The following is a 16,726-nucleotide window of genomic DNA, read 5'->3' as shown; positions in this document are numbered from 1 at the left end:
TGCTTCTGATAGAGCACAGTGAAACCACTTGACCTAGTCCTGAAGAAGAGGCTAAGTAGTTGGCTTTGTAATAGGTTAGATGTATTCCAGTACAGAGCCATCTTAACACCTATGGAGTTAGGGGTCACAGAACCACACCTATCTGCTGCTTTGTATCAGACTTAGCTCTTTCTTACTTATGCCAGTTTTACATTTAGCCTTAACCTATTTTTTTCCCTTCTTAACAGGTTGCTTGCACACATTTAGATGTGGATTTAGTCTGTGTTACTGTAACAGAGAAACTGCCATTTTACTTTAAAAGACCACCAATTAATGTGGTAAGTGTTATAATTTCCAGATATTTGAGACTGTAGAAACTTACAGAATTAAATACTATCAAATTGGAAAAAGGCAAAAGAAACCAGTGTTCTTCAAGGGAAGAAAAAGTGGGAAAGACTGGGGAAGTAGCTCAGTGATCTAAGCGCCTGCCTGACAAGTGCAAGGGCCTGGGTTCGATCCCCGGTATGGCATGCCTTGTCTGCCCCAAACTGAGCCGGCCAACAAAACCGGGTATGGTGGTACACGCCTGTAATTCCAGTGTTGGGGAGGCTGAGACAGGAGGATCATTATAAGTTTAAGCTGCGTAGCAAGACCCTATACCAAATAAGCAAATAAATAAAGGATTAAAAAAGAAAAGTGGGACAACATGGATTTATTTATTGTAAGCTGACTAGGGAGAGAAAGAAAACTTAACATAAAAAGTATCAGAGCTGATCCCAGTGGTGGTGGCTCTAGTTGGGATGCCAAGGGTCACTTGAACCAGGGGGTTGAGGCCATACTGTGCGGGATAGTGAGACTCCACCTGGACGGACAAAGTATTAGTTCATCATTGAGTTTTGTTTTTTTTTTTTAAGCTTTAGAAGTTAAAACTTGTGGAGGCTATTTCTTAAGAAAGTAATTATTAATGATGGGTATGTACAGCCCCAATATTCAAGGGATAGACCAGTCAAAAAAGATGGAAAAGACAGAAAAATACAGAGGATCCTTGAGCTAAGAGCAGGCTGCGGGGAGAGAAAGGAGCAGGACATAGAATCACTGGGGCATGGTCTGTGTAAAATCATAACCTGCTCCGAAGCCTGTTGGCTCACACGAAAGAGCAGGGCACTTCAGTAACTTAACCGAGTGGCCGTGTGGTCGGGGGCGTTTTTGTTCCACTTGCTGTGGGAATTTCCTCATTATGTTTTCACATAGTTCTCTCTTGCTTTCCCATTGCTTTTATCTTTCCTGTTGCCTTCCAGGCCTCAGTCCCCTTCCGTTTCCATTATAAAGTCCGTGATATTTCTCACTAGTAACTACTTTTGGTAGCTCTAAGTTTAGTACAGCTGTTAACTATTTGCTTTGCCAGCTGGGTCCTAAGAAAGCTAGAAAGAATAGTTTCCAAAACTCAAGTCTCCTTCTCAAAAACTACTATGCAAGAAAAAGATTAAGCAAATATAGTCCAAATTAGCTAATCCTATGAGAATTAGAATGTTAGGAGTTTTTTTCAAGGTGAACAATTCCCTTATTCTTTGTCTTTATAGACTTATAACTGCCTCAGTGTTTGTTGCACTTTTCTGCTAGGGAATTGGTATAATGCTCAGTATTAGGGGGAGAATACGAATGTATTTCATGTGGAAAATGTAAATTAACTCATGTTCTACCCCTAAAAATATGCTACAAAATTGTACTTGAAAAGTACCAAAAACGGATAGTTATATAATCAAGGAGAAAACTATTACTAAATAGCTCTGTTCCAGTAAACATTAAGACCACTACTGAGCATGTAACAATACTGTGTTGACCAAACTCAAGTCATTGCTTTCCCATGCTAGTGCCAGTCCTGAATGAAGACGCACCCTAACCCCTGAACTGTCACCTGTTCAGGTCGAAGGTCTCTGTGATACAGCAGCTCCCTTATCAACTGGGGCAGATGACGCCTAGTTCGAAGTCGCTTCCTCTGTACTCACAGTGTCAGGACAGTTCTGATTAGTTGCCTGTCACATAAACTTGTACCATGTCCTCAGGTACAGTGCTAAATGCCACAGTCTCCCAAATGAGCCAAGTTTACGGCCATTTTGCTGGCCTCACGTACTTCTCTCTGGAAGTAGCCGTCTCTATGTTTAGAAGTCTGCTTTCACCAGCTCAGTTGCCAGCCTAGGAGCTATGTAAAAAGAATCCTTAAAGTTAGTGCAGCTACACTGAAAATTGTTATTAAACTTAAGACTTTATCACCTTTTTCTTCACTTTAGTGAACTAGGAAGGGCACTTGCCATGTGGCTTTGGCTGAATAGTCTCACTATGCAAGACACTGTACAATACTGTGTTCTTAGAGGGAGGTGATGGTGGCATGTGACACTCAGGCCACGTCCACGGGAGAGATAGCAGCGCGCAGCACAGGACTGCTCACAGCCCACCACGGTGGTGAGCTCCCCAGTGCGTGCTCTGGTGAGGGGCTTTGACTGGGTTTCTTAGAAGCATGACTGAAGGTTAAACTGGGCTGTTGTAAACTTTCAAGTAGCACTGCTACGCTGTGGGTCATTTTACTTATCCCAGGAAATATCTTGCGTTTGAGTCTTTCCTCCAGTTTGCGGATTGCATCAGTATATGTCTCACTCAGCTCATCGGAGTACAGCATGGGGAACCTTGGCCACATAGTCATCTGTGTGGTGTGAGAAGCGTATGCAGGGAGGAAGGTATGGGCACTAGGACAGCATGCAGAGGACAGAGGCAACCGTGAGAGAGGTGCCGGGACACTCTGCCCCGATTCCATCTGAAAATATGGCTGCCTTTGTGTGATTAGTATTTCTGGCGTAATTCCCACATTTTTTAACTTAAGAATTCTGAAAAGCCAAAAATTTGACAAGTGAAAAGAATATGCAGTATTTAACACAGTGTCTTCTTTTAAAAAATAACTGGTGTGAACATTTTACATATGTTTAATAAAAGCCAGATGACATAATAGAAAAAAGGTTGCACAAGATTATTTTGAGTCATAATGTTATGGATTGTGTTTCGATGTCCCACCCAAAGCCTCAGGGTCGTAGGTTGGGCTGAATCTAGCATGTATGATTGATTCACAGTGCAATGCTAGGATTAAGGGTGCTAAGATTTTTTCCCCCCCAGAACTGGGGATTGAACTCAGCCCCTTGTGTTTGCTAGGCAAGCGCTTACTCTACTGAGCTACCTCCCCAGCCCCAGGGAATCTTGGGCCTCAATCTCAGCTACCTTCCTGGCTGAGATTAAGGAAGGGTGAACACTAAATCAGTCCACTCATTGGTTTGGCACCAACCTAGTCCCAGTAGCCTGGATATGAGATGAGGGACAGAAAGAGGCTTACTGTGTCCCTTGCTGGCTTTGCTACCTTCTGCCCACCATGAATTGTTTCCCCCTTTGCGATGCCCCTGCGCCCGGCCACCCTGCCCTGGAGCCAGATCATGATGGGCTGAAACCTCTTAAAACTGAGCTCCATAAACCTTCCCTTCTTAACTTTGGGTGTCAGGTGTTTTGCCTTAGCAAGGAGAAAATGTAACTAAGCCTGTCACCATCTAGCATAGGCATGGAGCACAGTGTGAGTTGTCCAGGAAGCGGAAAAGTCCCTGTGGTTATTCACTTATTTTTACTTAAGAAAGAAAGCTGGAAACATACAGGTACCTAACTTTTTGTTTAGGGCAATTAATAGTTATCGAATAAGTGCATATGTTTATTTGCAGTATAATATTTAATATTGCGATGGGGCTGTTGAAAACGTATTTCCTATGAAGGCATAGAACCTGCGGTGAGTGTGGGTTCAGTGTTAAGTCCTTTTTTTTTGCGGAACTGGGGATTGAACTCAGGTCCTTGTGCTTGCCAAGCAAGTGCTTAGTCTACTGAGCGATCTCCCCAGCCCTCAGTGTTAAGTCTTGATCTTTACATGCTCCCATGGCCTAGAGAATGCATTTGTGTTTGGCCATGAAAAGTTAGTAGGTTAACTTGATGAGGATCACTTTATTAGGTTCACGAAAAAGCAGCACAAATCCTAGTTTGGTTAAGCTTTCTATTCTCTTTATTTTGTTGTGAAAAGCAGGACTATTACTGTAGTTAATTTATTAGACTTTTACCTCCAGGCCAGAAGCCACACAAGAATTACAGACTCGGAAGGCTGAGACTGGAGAGCCCAGAAGCTGGGCAAGCAGTGCTTGAACCAAAGCACTCCATTTTTATACTTGACAGGATACAACTCTTTTGTTATCTTCACCTCATGCTTAGAGCCCCATAACTTCAGTTATAAAACTTGCACTAAAATCTATAAACCTCTTCTGGGGTCTTACACGATTTGTGTGATAATTGCAGATCTCATCTGTGATAGGTGTGTTTTAAAAATTGGGTTAAAGTATACTTACTGGATAATCAGTTGATTTTGTACTCTGGCGTTCTATAGTTTACACATCTTCACACACACTGTGGCCCAGTCTCCGCGGTGCAGTGTTGTAAATATCCCTGTGGAGGGAATGGCTCTGACTCTGGGGACAGGTGTAGCTCACAGTTAAGCGGCTTTCAGAGAGGTGGCTAAGGGTTTGTCTTTGTGCCTTGATTCAAGTCTACTGTCATTCCTTTCTGGGAAATGCTATTTAAAACTTTATAGCAGAGTGCTTTGTTAAGCACAGAATGATTTCATATTTTAAAGTATGAACTTTATGAATACATGTTTTGAGAAGAACTTATTTAAAGTGGCATACACCCTTGCCTCTGTATTTTTCACTTCATTCAATGTGAGTGCCTTCAAGTTTGAGATGTTTTAGTGATCATTTATTTTACACTCTTTCTGAAGTTTTCCCCTTAACACTTCTTTTAACCATAGGCCGTTTCCATTTTTATGATCTAGTTGGTCCCTACTGAGAAATGACTAGTATGTAGTGTCATAAACAATGGAACAGTTCCAGGAATCATGCCGTATATTCTTGATTTGGGCAGGAATGCTCTATAAACTTTAGCACATGCTGTAACCCTGAGTGGGTGAAGCACTTTGCCTACCCAGTGCTTGCTTAGTGCTGGCAGACAGGGCCGGTACGCTTTTAAAAAAAGAAAGAAAAACACCAGAAACAAAGTTTAAAAACTGGTTGAAATATTTTCACTCATGTCATAGACAAAGGGCGTTATAAGGAGCTCCTAGAAGTTAATAGTTTAGGGACTGGGGATATAGCTCAGTGGCATAGCACCTACCTGGCAAGTGTGAGTTCATGAGTACCTACCCTCCCCCTCCCATAAAAGGAAAAGAAAGAGAAATTAATAATTTTAAGAGAAAAAAGGTAAACAATATAAAAATAAATTTAAAAAATTAAAAAGCCATTTCATATAAAACACAAATTATCCTTAAACATGAAAGAATTTTTAAATTCATAAGAGAAACTCATGTTAAAATCATTGTCAGAGGCTTAGTGGCATAAATGCCTGCCTGGCAGGTGGAAGGTCCTGAGTTCAGTCCCTAGTACCAAAGAAAAAAAAAAGAAAAGAAAATCACTGTCAGATCGTTACACTCCGTTGGAAGACTATGAGAAACCAGCTATTCTGCTATTTTGGATACAACAGTGTAAATTGGAACAATTCTTGCAGAGATTGACACTTTGACAGCTATTAAAATTACAAATACATTTACCCTCTGACCTACAATATGAGTTTGTGGGTGTACCATAATGAACTACTACAAACTAAACAGCTTAAAATTACAGAAATTTATTCTCTCACCAGCCTGGAACTTACAAATCTGAAATCAGTGTTATCAACAGGGTCCCACTCTCTGACACCTGAAGGGCAGCCCTTTCATACCTAACCATCTGCTGATTGATCAGCATTCTTTGTCAACCCATAGCTCACAGTCACTTTATCTCCGGTCTCTGTCTTTGTCTTGGTAGTGTCTTCTCCCTGTGGGTCTCTGTGTCTTTATATGAGATCTTATAAGGACCCGAGCTGTGTTGGATTAGGAACCTACCCTCTTCCAGTGTGACCTCATCTTAATCACACCTATAGGGACCACGTTTCCAAATAAGATACACTTTGAAGTACTGAGGGTGAGGAATGCAAAATATCGTATATGCAAGGGGACACAACTCAGCTCAGAACATCCACTTTAGCATCTATTCCATAGATGTATTAAAACAAGCCAAGTCTTCAGCTAATGCTGGTTGAATACTATACAGGCTGTTCCTTTACAATGTGGTATTATGTGGCTATAAGAGAAAATATGAGTTGATGTGAAAAAGTTTAAAGTCAGGACAAGAATGTAGCAGGTTACCATCTGAATAAGGAAAGGGAAAAATAATGTATAGTCGTACTTATCTATATTTGCATGAAGAAAATCTGGAAGAAGACATAAATTCCTAAAAGCAGTTATAGGTGATAAGGATAGTAGAGAGAGGAACAGAGATGCGACTTAGACTCTTTATTGTTTTCGTGTGTTGCTCTGATGGGTGAGTCATATGAACAGCTTACCTGTCTTAGATAGTGACGCACTGAGTTGTTATCCTTTTGAATTTAATTAAAGTTCTCTCTTTTTTTTTTTTTTTAATTAGCAGGGACTCTGTTTATTGGCCAAGTAGTCAACTCCCTATTTTCTTCTTTCTGTAAACTTTTGCTTAAGTTTTTAATACATGGAGTTTTATTACCAGAATCTCTTGACTCAAAAATCATAAACTTGCCCTTAGGAAGATCTTTATGACTATTATTTCTCATTAGTAAAGAAATCCGATTCTCTCCCTATTCTAGAACCTTTGGTCAAACATAGGAACGAAAGCCCATGAGGCAGGCACTGCCATTCTTTATGAAGAGGTTGTTGCGAACAATCATCTGATGAGCTTACGACAATTTATATTAAAATGGTTTTAGAAGCAGGAGCCCAGGTAATGAGTCTTCATATTATCCATCTAAAAATTTTAAATAGGTATTATGAAAGACCTATTCAAATCTTTCAATAGCACATTATCTTTAATTTGTTTTTCAAGAGTTTTCTTAGTAGTTTGAAGTGAATTTGATCAAAATGGTTAAATAATTAAGCTGATAATTATATTTTTTTCTCCTCCCCCTCAAAAAGTTTTATTTTTCTGTAAGCCCCACAAGGGTTTAGAAATTTAGATTCAGTCAACTAGGAATATGTTGGTCATCCAGTTCTCTGTTACTAACATCGTTTGTGTACCTTTTTCATCCTACCGCTGCCTTGTATGTCTGTCTGTCTGTTTGTTTATTTATTTTGGTACAGGGTCTTGCTATGCAGTTCAGACTCATAGTGATCCTCTTGTCTCAGCCTCCCAGCTCTGGGATTACAAGCATGCACTAGCACGCCCAGTTTTGGTGACTGGCAGTCACTTAGACCACAGAGCTGTCTTCCCCAGCCCCTGCCTTGTGTTTTAGTTCCATAACCAGGAGGATGAGGAAAAGAAATATATCAGCCCTCTCTGGGCACTTAGTAGTTTTAGTAAAGGAAATAGAGATAGTTGCTCATGTGACTAAAAGGGATATTATTTATCCGGATTTTAGACAGGCAGGTTAAACATAGTTCCTTTTATGTGGATAATCCGTAGTGAAGAACATTATCTCATGAACTTTCTCCATAAGCTGCTACTTACTCACAATATGAATATATTTTTATACCTAAAACTTCTTTGTGTAAAAATCAGTTGTGTATTACTGAGGTGTTATGATACAACACAGGCCAAAGAACTAATGGTGGAAAAAAGTGGTCAAAATGGAGAAGAGACAGGATTGCAGTGTGGGAAATTATATTTAGATTCTAACTAAACAAGTATCAGCTGCATAGGAAAATCTAAAGTCTAAGAGCCTTAAGTCCAGAGGAAACTGAGAAGATGATAAGGGAATAGAAAAGAAGAAAGGAAAAGAAGTGTGTACTCCAGAAGGGAAAATGAAAGGGTCGTCGGTATCCACCTGGACTACCAGTTCTGGAAGAAAACAAGTTTCTTCACTCCCCATAAACACTCATTCCTTGGGGGTAAATCATTCCCAACTCTCGCTGGTAATAGAAGTGCATTTGGCAGCCACAGGCTTGGCCCATCCCAGCTGGACGGTGCGCACATCCATTTCATTCAAAAGACTGCTGCCACTTGAGTGACTTTTGCAGCTGTGAGTCTGTCACCTCCATGCTAAAAATTCTTCAGTCAAGAAGGAAAGCCATGTCATGTTGAGCTGTAGGGGACTCAGGTCAACAGTTTCTGACACTCCCAGTCAAGCGGAAGACCCAGTACTATTATGGATTACTGTACTCTTTTAGCATATTTTGCTGAATTAACACACCTATAATATTCAAATGATGGAACTAAACAAAAAAGGGGATATATAAATGAATGTCCATTTTGTATCTGTATATTCAAAATGGTTAGGATAGATATATAATTACATTCTCTTAATGAATAGAGGGATTTGTTGTAATAATGTTTGTAAATAAGATATGTCTGCATCTTGTACAGCAAATAACCACTAGGATGACAGTATGCAATGTGTTAATTATTGAAACTGCCCTACCAATTTGATTTGGAACTGTCTTATTGGTATTTGTCAATAAATTATGGGGAAAATAAATTAAAAATAAAAATAAATAAAAATTCTTCAGATTTTTCCCTTTATTATTAGGTTAATCCTGCTTAATTATTACTTTGCACCTACTGCCAAACTTCTCCTTGATACTCTATTGCTGTGGAAGTTTTATATTTTTATCTGTTTGATGGTATTGCTTTCTAGAGTATAAGCTCTTAGAAAAAAAGGAACTGTCTCAATTTTTACATGTAATGGGCTTAAAACATGCCTAGTGTCAGTGGAGGAGAATACCAAATGTCAGCTCCTCAAGAAAGCTACATACTGCAGTGATCAATGTCAGTCCCATTTCCATTCCTCCAGGTTTCTTAAGGGTTTTTTTATTTGTTTTTTTTTTTGGCAGAACCAGGGATTGAACTCAGGCCTCTGCACTTGCCAGGGAAGCGCTTGTTCCACTGAGCCATCTCCCCAGCCCACCTCCAGGTTTTCTGACATGTAGGGTCTTGATGTATTAAGAGTACTTTAAATGAGAAAGATCCTTTTTTTTCCCCCCTCATGCAGAAAGGCCAACCTTTTATAGTAAGCTGGGCAAAATTCTCAAGGGCCCAGACATCTGTCTTCATTGCCAGGCAACTGTAAGCCCTGCTAAAAAGCAAGTGCTTTATTACTGAAGAAAAAGAGAACAGATACTAGGCAGTTAACAGTCTCTGTCATGGTGTCTTGTGATGGTACCGTGTGGGTTAGATACAGATGTAAGAGTCTGCAGAGGGCCTAGCACACAGGGCTCAATTAGTCATAGCTGTTACTCTCTCATTCAGCTGGGGGTAATAAATGAATGACTTGCCTGAGAAACTCCCGACTCCTGTTCTTTGGGAGTTTTTCACATCTTCATTTCTCTGTCTCTCTCTTCTTTCTTAGGTCAAATTACTTGGCTTACTGTGTTTGTACATGGTTTATGTTAAATATGACGTTCTTTCTTGTTTGATAGTTCAAAGTAGTGTACTTCACTGTACCCCTGGGGCTTGACTCTGCTTAGCCTCTTCATGATTCTAGTTTTGTGAAGTTAGCTTCCTCACAGCTACCATCAATTCTGTTGGTTAAACAGAACCACGGATCTGTTTTCCTTTTGAAAATGGTGTTGTTTGGCTATGAATCACAATTTGTTTAAAGCTCTACTTTGAGGTGTAGGAGATATACGGAAAAAGACGAGGAGGGAGGGGAGGGGAGGATTCATGCAAATCGAGTGGCCAGCATGCACGTACCCCTGACAGCTGTCGTTTTCTGTACTTTTCTGTGAAGGCAATTGACCGAGGTCTGGGCTTTGAACTGGTCTATAGCCCTGCTGTCAGAGACTCTACAATGAGAAGGTACACGATTTCCAACGCCCTCAATTTGATGCAGATCTGCAAAGGAAAGGTACAGTTCGGCAATTATAGGGCATTTTTCACATCTGGCAGTTCATCATTGCTAATACTCTGAAAATCAAACTGATTCCCTTTGCTTAAAGAAAATTCTCAAGGTAAAAAAGAAAAAAAGAAAATTTTCAGGGTACAAAGATAAATTCTCCCATTTCAACAAGCTCTGCAAGTTTTAAAGAAAAAAGTGCCTTGGGGGGACTAATACAAGGGAGGGGAAAATGTGCTAAAAGTCTTGGTACTTGGACAAGGAATTTGTAGCTTATCACTCTGAAAAGAATAGTATAGATAACAGTTGTTTGCTAACAGAAAGTTGAATTAATTATTTTGACCTTTTAAACTAGCTTTAAAGTTAACTGATCTTTAATAAGACTTGTTTGGAAAGGCTATGCTGTCCCCTTTAGGATGCCTTCAGTTTGACGTAAGAGTTCTCATTTTTTAACTTTAATTATTTCCTTATCTTTAAAAGAAGTTGATATTTGAGTCTTAAATGTTAAAGTGTGATTACTATTTATAACACTGTTTTCTTTTGGCATTTGTTTAAGGTTAACATTGATCACTTTCTGTTTTATAGAATGTAATTATATCTAGTGCTGCAGAAAGGGTAAGTCCAGCATGAAGTATTTTAGTTCTGCTTTTCTAGTTATAAAAATTTGCTAAATTCCATAGGGAAAAATTAAAATCATAATTCAGTGAATTTCATGTTTTTCATTTTAACTGCATTTGTGCATAGTAATTGTTGAAGAGTAAAGTTTATGTCCATTTATTCTTTGCATTGTTTTGTTTTCTTTTTCCCTTGTAGTATTGCAAAAAGTTATAAACTTCATTTATGTTTGAAAAACCTAGGAAACCTATGAAAATTACAATTTAAATGTATGCAATTGATTTCTTTTTGGATGCACAATGTCCTATAATTTATTTCAAATAAAATCACTGAAATGCTATGAATAACTTCTCATATCTATTTTTTGTGTTTTATTTTAGCCTTTGGAAATAAGAGGACCATATGATGTGGCAAACTTGTATCCTTTTCTAAAAAGTTGCTGAAAATTTCTTTTAGAAAAGTTGGAATTTGAAGTGGTGTTAGAGTTGAAATGTGCTATTTTCTCAACCTTTTATTGTATGTTTAATAATTAATGGCTTCCAAAATAGATTATATCAAGCTATAGAGAACTTCATCCTTTTGTCTTCGGATTAAGCAATCAGTAGAAAATGGGGAGCCAGTAATTCTCTCTGATGAAAGCTCGGAATTAAGTGAGTCTCCTTCAGCTGTAGGCTGAGCCCTGGAGAACTAACTGGTCTGTCCATGTGACCAGATGAGCTGACATTTCTGCTGTCTTAGTCTCGTGCCTTTGGCTGACACTGAGTTGAAATCTTTAACGCCCCCCCCCCAAGAGGGCTGCTGTTTGGGCTGTCCGAAGGTGATGCCAAAGCCGCGGTGTCCACTAACTGCCGAGCAGTGCTTCTCCATGGAGGTGAGCAATGTCTTGCAGTAAGTACTGAATGGCTGTGTTAGAGGCCAGTCATGGTGTCCAGTGGCTAAGTGGTGTCCTCTTTCCTATCCTGTCTCGAGTAACCATACCCATAGGCACTTTCCCATCCTCACTTTGGGCTTGACTTTGGTTTGTGCAGTGAATGCAGTTTGCATTACAGAAGTGAGTATCAAATGTGCCCTTTCAAACTGCACACAAGTGCCCCACTTGGACAGGCCTCTACTCTCCCCTCCTAGTGCTCTTCTACAGAGGATTTTACTTTCTCTGATACATTAGAAACATGTTAAACCATTTATTTGGAAAACAAAAATAGCCTTGGTTTTTAAAACTCAACTAACAAAATATAGACTGTAACTTTTGCATTTATCCTGTTTTCATTTTTCTTTGGGTAAGAATATACAAACTTTTATTCATACTTTATATTATGTATCTTATCACTTTAATCCCACTACTGGCATCAGTGAACTTGTTATTCATCAGATGATCAAAATGAACTAGAAGCCAGAAATGTAACTCAGAGGCATAAGTGCCTACCTGACAAGTGCAAGGTCCTGAGTTCAATTCCTGGTACCTCCCCCCCTCCCAAAATGAATGAGAAGTTTTTGGTATGCCAAAACCTTGGAAAAGAAGATGAAGTTTTATTAGCATAAGTTACACTTTTGGCCCATCCTCTCCATTTTCTTCACAACTTTTAGGACTGGTTACCTTGGTTAGAAAGGAACTTTAGTTGATAACATCCAGATAAATTTAAATGTCAGAGCATCACATGTAGTTAGATTGTCATATAAATAAATGAATTATTGAAAGCTAGTAAGTTCTGTCTGGACTCTATGACCTGATTTCCACTTTAGAAAATTACTCATTTTTATTGGCTTGCCATACACTTGGTGCTTTTTGTTTAGTTTCAACATTTTTGAATTGTTGTATTGCATAGCTCATTCCCTAGAAATGATCAAATAAGTTGGCATTTTTTTATCAAGATTTTTTTTTTTAATTAGGGAATAGTTTCACGCTTTGGAATACTTCTGTTATTTTTTTGTCTCTTATACAAATGCAAAGAATAATCAAGCTTTTGAATAAAAAACTGGTATTCTAAAACAGACCGTAAAATGGAAACTGAAGAGATCCTTTCTTACCTTTTCACTAGCTGCACCAGCATCTTCAAGATCTGAAACTCTGTCTTCACTTTCACATAAATGGTTTTGAAAGCTTGTGATTGAGATTTTAATTTCCTCTATATCTCTTTGACTCTGCTTCATGTGATCTATTTCTTTCCTGTATTGCTCATTCAAGGAATCCGTCATTTTTCTAATCTCTTATTTTTTTATCAGTGTCTTCTTTAGAAGTAGTTATAAATTCTTTTACTTCATTGTTTTTTTTCAGATTGGGTTTCCTCTCTATGTTTCTATAGTTGCTTCTTTACTTCAGATGCTATGAGTTCTGAGAATTCTTTTTTTATTTCAGAAAAGAATTGCGCTCTGAGTTCCTCTATAACTTTCTGCTGTTGCTTATTTACTATCGACGCTATTAATTCATGCATTTGAGCCGAGCTAGTGTCCTCCGCACTTGTTCTGGGTGGGCACTGGGTTTCCTCCACATATTTCTGCATTTGATTCTTTACTGCAGATGTTATTAATTCAAGGATTTCCTTTTTTATTTCCACTCTGAGTTCCTCTATACCTTTCTGCAGCTGTTTCTTTACTTCAGAAGCCGTTGATTCATTGCTTTCAGCTGTGTGATTCCCAATTTGTTCTGTGTTAATGTCCTCTGCACTTGTTATGGGTGGGCTTGGGTTCTGAGGTTGCATTTTGTTCTTCCTCGTCATTTAGTGTGGCACTGTCTTCTGACCTTTGTTGTAGATCTTTGTTGCAGTTATAACCTTAGCACGTATTGAAGTTCAGGTGCAGATCTACAAAGTTTGGATTTATCCAGCTGTGCCTGGCTTGGGTCTGGCTGCTGTGCTCAGCTCCTTCCCACTGCTGCCCTTGGGGATGAACCTGTTGTGCCCCTCTGGCAAGATTTTCTGCTCCTGGACTAGCTGGGTGGTTCTATCTTCTATACTCTCTGTAGGGATTGCAGCTGCAGGGTTTCACCACAGGCCTGTATGCCAGGCCTGAGCTGAGCCTGGAGGGGAGAAGGTGGAGTAGGGGAGAGAGGCAGCTCTCCCACACACTCACCGAGCCTGGGCTAGGACTGGATCTGGGGTTTCCCGGAATGCGGCAGAAATTCCTACCCTCTCTGCGGGGTGTGTGGGGGTACTACGAATTGATGGGTGGTGTCTCAAGCGGGTGGAAGAGGGTCTCACCCACGCTGAGCCTGGGCTGGGACCAGTAGTAGGTCCCGCCAGCGCAGAGTAGCAGGAAGCTCTCCCACACACTCACAGGGCCTGGGCTAGGACTGGGTCTGGGGGTTCCCGGAATGTGGCAGAAATTCCTAGTCAGCGGTCCAGGTGGGGGAGGTGCTGCGGAGTGGTGGGGGGTGTCCCAAGGGGGTAGAAGAGGGTCTCACCCACGCTGCGCCTGGGCTGGGACCAGTAGTAGGTCCCGCCGGCACAGGGTAGCCGGAAGCTCTCCTGGAAACTGAAATGGAAAAGTAAATTAGCGGGAAATATGAAGATAAAATTTTGCCATTTTGACTCTCAGCTGTTCAGCATACATTTAAAGCCAGGCTTTTCCAGAATCTAAACTAAAGTCGACTTGCTTACTTTCAGCGGCATTGCCTTTCAGGCTGTGTGTACTCAGGACAGTGGTAGTTTATGTTTGATATTTCTGTGTAGTTATTAACATCTGTGTTCACTGGAAAGTAGGATAAATTGCAGTTAGGTAATAAGTTATAGTTGCCCTGGTTTTAGTTGATGCCAGGATCAGCATGAGGCAGTGTGTTGTGCCTGAAGATTGTTAATTCTACACAGGATGCGTTAGAAGGGGATTCTCAGGCAGAGATTCAAAGTTTCATTATTGTGCTGTTACACACGAAATCTCAGATGGCATCTGTATCATTCCGAGTGTCACATTCAAGGGTAGCACTGCACCAGAGCACTGTTGGTTAAGTAGCTTTCGCACTAGATGGCTAGTAGGTTTCTGAAGGGTCTAGAGACCTGGCCGTGTGAGGAGTTGTGCAGAGAAGTGCAGAACGGGTCACCTGGCAGGCAGCACACTTTGACACGTGTTGGCTGCTCTCCGCAGTAGGCCTACACTGGCAGTCACACTTAGACAGGTTCTCGACTTTCTGGGAAGTGAATGAACAGCAGTTTGAGAAGGTTGGGGAAACAGGCTCAAGGGCAGAGCCCTTGATGAAGTGGGTCCTCCGCAGCCTTCGGACCAGAGAGGGCCCGGGGCCACTGGGGACGACTGCGTCACCCCCTCGTGTTCCAAAGAGCACTCATACAAATAATCCTTTAGAGCAGATTATGTACCTTTCTTGGCAAGATGATCAAAGGAATACATACGTCAAAACAAAGTATAAACAGATGCTCCACACAAATGCTATTACAAATGCTGTAACTTCTTGCTATTACAAAAAATAAATTTATTTTTAAAAGAGAATAGAAAAACTATTTCAGCTGATAACTGTAAAAAGTCTTACTGTTCAGTTGCTTATAACTGTCCATTTAGATTAACAAAAAATATTCATGTAATGAAAATAGAACTTTTCTAGGTAGAACTTTTTTTTAATGTTATATAGGGATGGAACTCAAGGCTTTTTGACTGGACCACATCCCCTGGCCTCTTTTTTTCTTTTCTCACTATCTCACTAAATGGCTAGTTTCCTGCCCCTACCTCAGCCTGCCAGAGTGCTGTGAGAGCAGGCATGCATTGCCATGGCCAGCTCCACTAAAAGGAATTGGAATCTAATATACAAAGTGCTGTGTATTACAGTTTATATATTATTCATTGAACACATATTTTAACTGACTTCTAGATTATTACTTAGAATCAGACTAATATAAATATCTATAATGTACCTCATTTGATGAAATAAAAATCATTAATAGTTTATATTTTCAGGGTCTCTCATGTTGATATTTTAAAGCTTGAGTTCTGTTTTGTCTTCTGTAAATTTTTTTAAAAGGAACTGACAAGGATTCAATAGACTTAGTAAATTAATCCAGATACATTAGAAAGTAATGCTTACCTCTTTAGAGTTGACTCTTATGATCTAAGAAATGATTCCTAACCATATTTCTACTCATCGGTTAAAGTGTACCTCCGTTATAGTTGACAAGCCTCTCCTAGTCTTAGTTCTACTTCTTAGAAACAGAGTTTAACTCTCTCATGACACAAGCTGCTCTTCTAGCCTACTTCCCCCTAATTTTTCATGCTGCTTTGTATCTTGCCCAGGTTGTTCTAATCCTTCTGTCCTTTGCCCAGGAAACACGTTCTGCCCCTTCTTTTTTTTCCCTTTTCTCTATCCTAGGAGTGTTGCTCCTTTAGGGTACTCCATGGGTTCATTCAGGCAGTAAATTCTCCTGGGTGCCTCCATCCCTGTTGTTTGCTCTTAATGTGCTTAACATGTTGTTTCTTTGCCCTCCTATATCTCTATAAATAACAACTATTAGGTTTTTAGGTTCACTAAATTTAAGTTGACCTCTGTTGCCAACCTGATGTTGCATATAATATAATCCTCATTTCTCTTAGTCCTTTGGCAACAGTATATAAAGAATCAGTAAACGTGTGATTTTGATTTTATTCATTCATTTAGCAAGCATTTGCTGTTAACTGGTATAACCAGAGTTTGTTGAGTGTGGATGCTACAGGGGTGGTTCACATGCACGTTGGTGGTCCAGTGAGGGGGACGTGGGCACACAGCCAGCCACTCACCTCCCTCCCTGTGGGAGCAGCACAGTGGGCTCGTGGTTTTATCTCATGATTTGCCCACCTTTCTACCATATGTAAAGCTGTTACGGCACTGGTGCCCATGACTTGGTTCTGACCACATAATACAGACCATTAGATACAGCACTGCCATCTGGCTTTAACTATGAGGAATCCGTAAGAATGAATTAGATATTAATACACTGCTATTTGTGTATACCAAGGGAAAGGTAATAGCGGTAAGTTGCATCAGTAGCCATAGCAGTTCACTATAGATTCCATTTGCTAGTGTCACAAGTCTAAAGAAATAGGGTGATACTTGTCTCACCTCTGCTCTGTAAGTTGTGCCTTCAAATACTGTGGTTTCTCTATTTTACAGAAACTAGAAAAACTGCTTTTGGAATTATTTCTACAGTTAAGAAACCTCGACCATCAGAAGGGGATGATGATTCTCTTCCAGCTTGCAAAAAAG

General features: G+C 40.0%; 1 protein-coding gene across 1 annotated transcript in view; it reads left to right on the top strand.

The window, feature by feature from the left end:
* The window catches only part of Rpp30 (ribonuclease P/MRP subunit p30), a gene marked incomplete at its 3' end in the record, with an annotated part of 33,817 nt that extends 17,095 nt beyond the window's left edge, over nt 1-16,722 (top strand). The window contains exons 7-12 of the mRNA XM_004632099.2: nt 228-317; nt 9,832-9,948; nt 10,522-10,551; nt 10,932-10,969; nt 11,343-11,422; nt 16,634-16,722. Coding sequence (XP_004632156.1) covers nt 228-317; nt 9,832-9,948; nt 10,522-10,551; nt 10,932-10,969; nt 11,343-11,422; nt 16,634-16,722 — 444 coding nt within the window. The remainder of the gene's footprint in view (nt 1-227; nt 318-9,831; nt 9,949-10,521; nt 10,552-10,931; nt 10,970-11,342; nt 11,423-16,633) is intronic.
* Between the last annotated feature and the right edge of the window lie 4 nt (nt 16,723-16,726).

Source organism: Octodon degus, unplaced genomic scaffold, assembly GCF_000260255.1.
Source record: "Octodon degus isolate 3935 unplaced genomic scaffold, OctDeg1.0 scaffold00046, whole genome shotgun sequence".
In the NCBI taxonomy this organism is placed as follows: Eukaryota; Metazoa; Chordata; class Mammalia; order Rodentia; family Octodontidae; genus Octodon; species Octodon degus.
The sequence above is the reverse complement of the archived record's forward strand: the minus strand, read 5'-3'. Positions and strand labels throughout refer to the sequence as shown.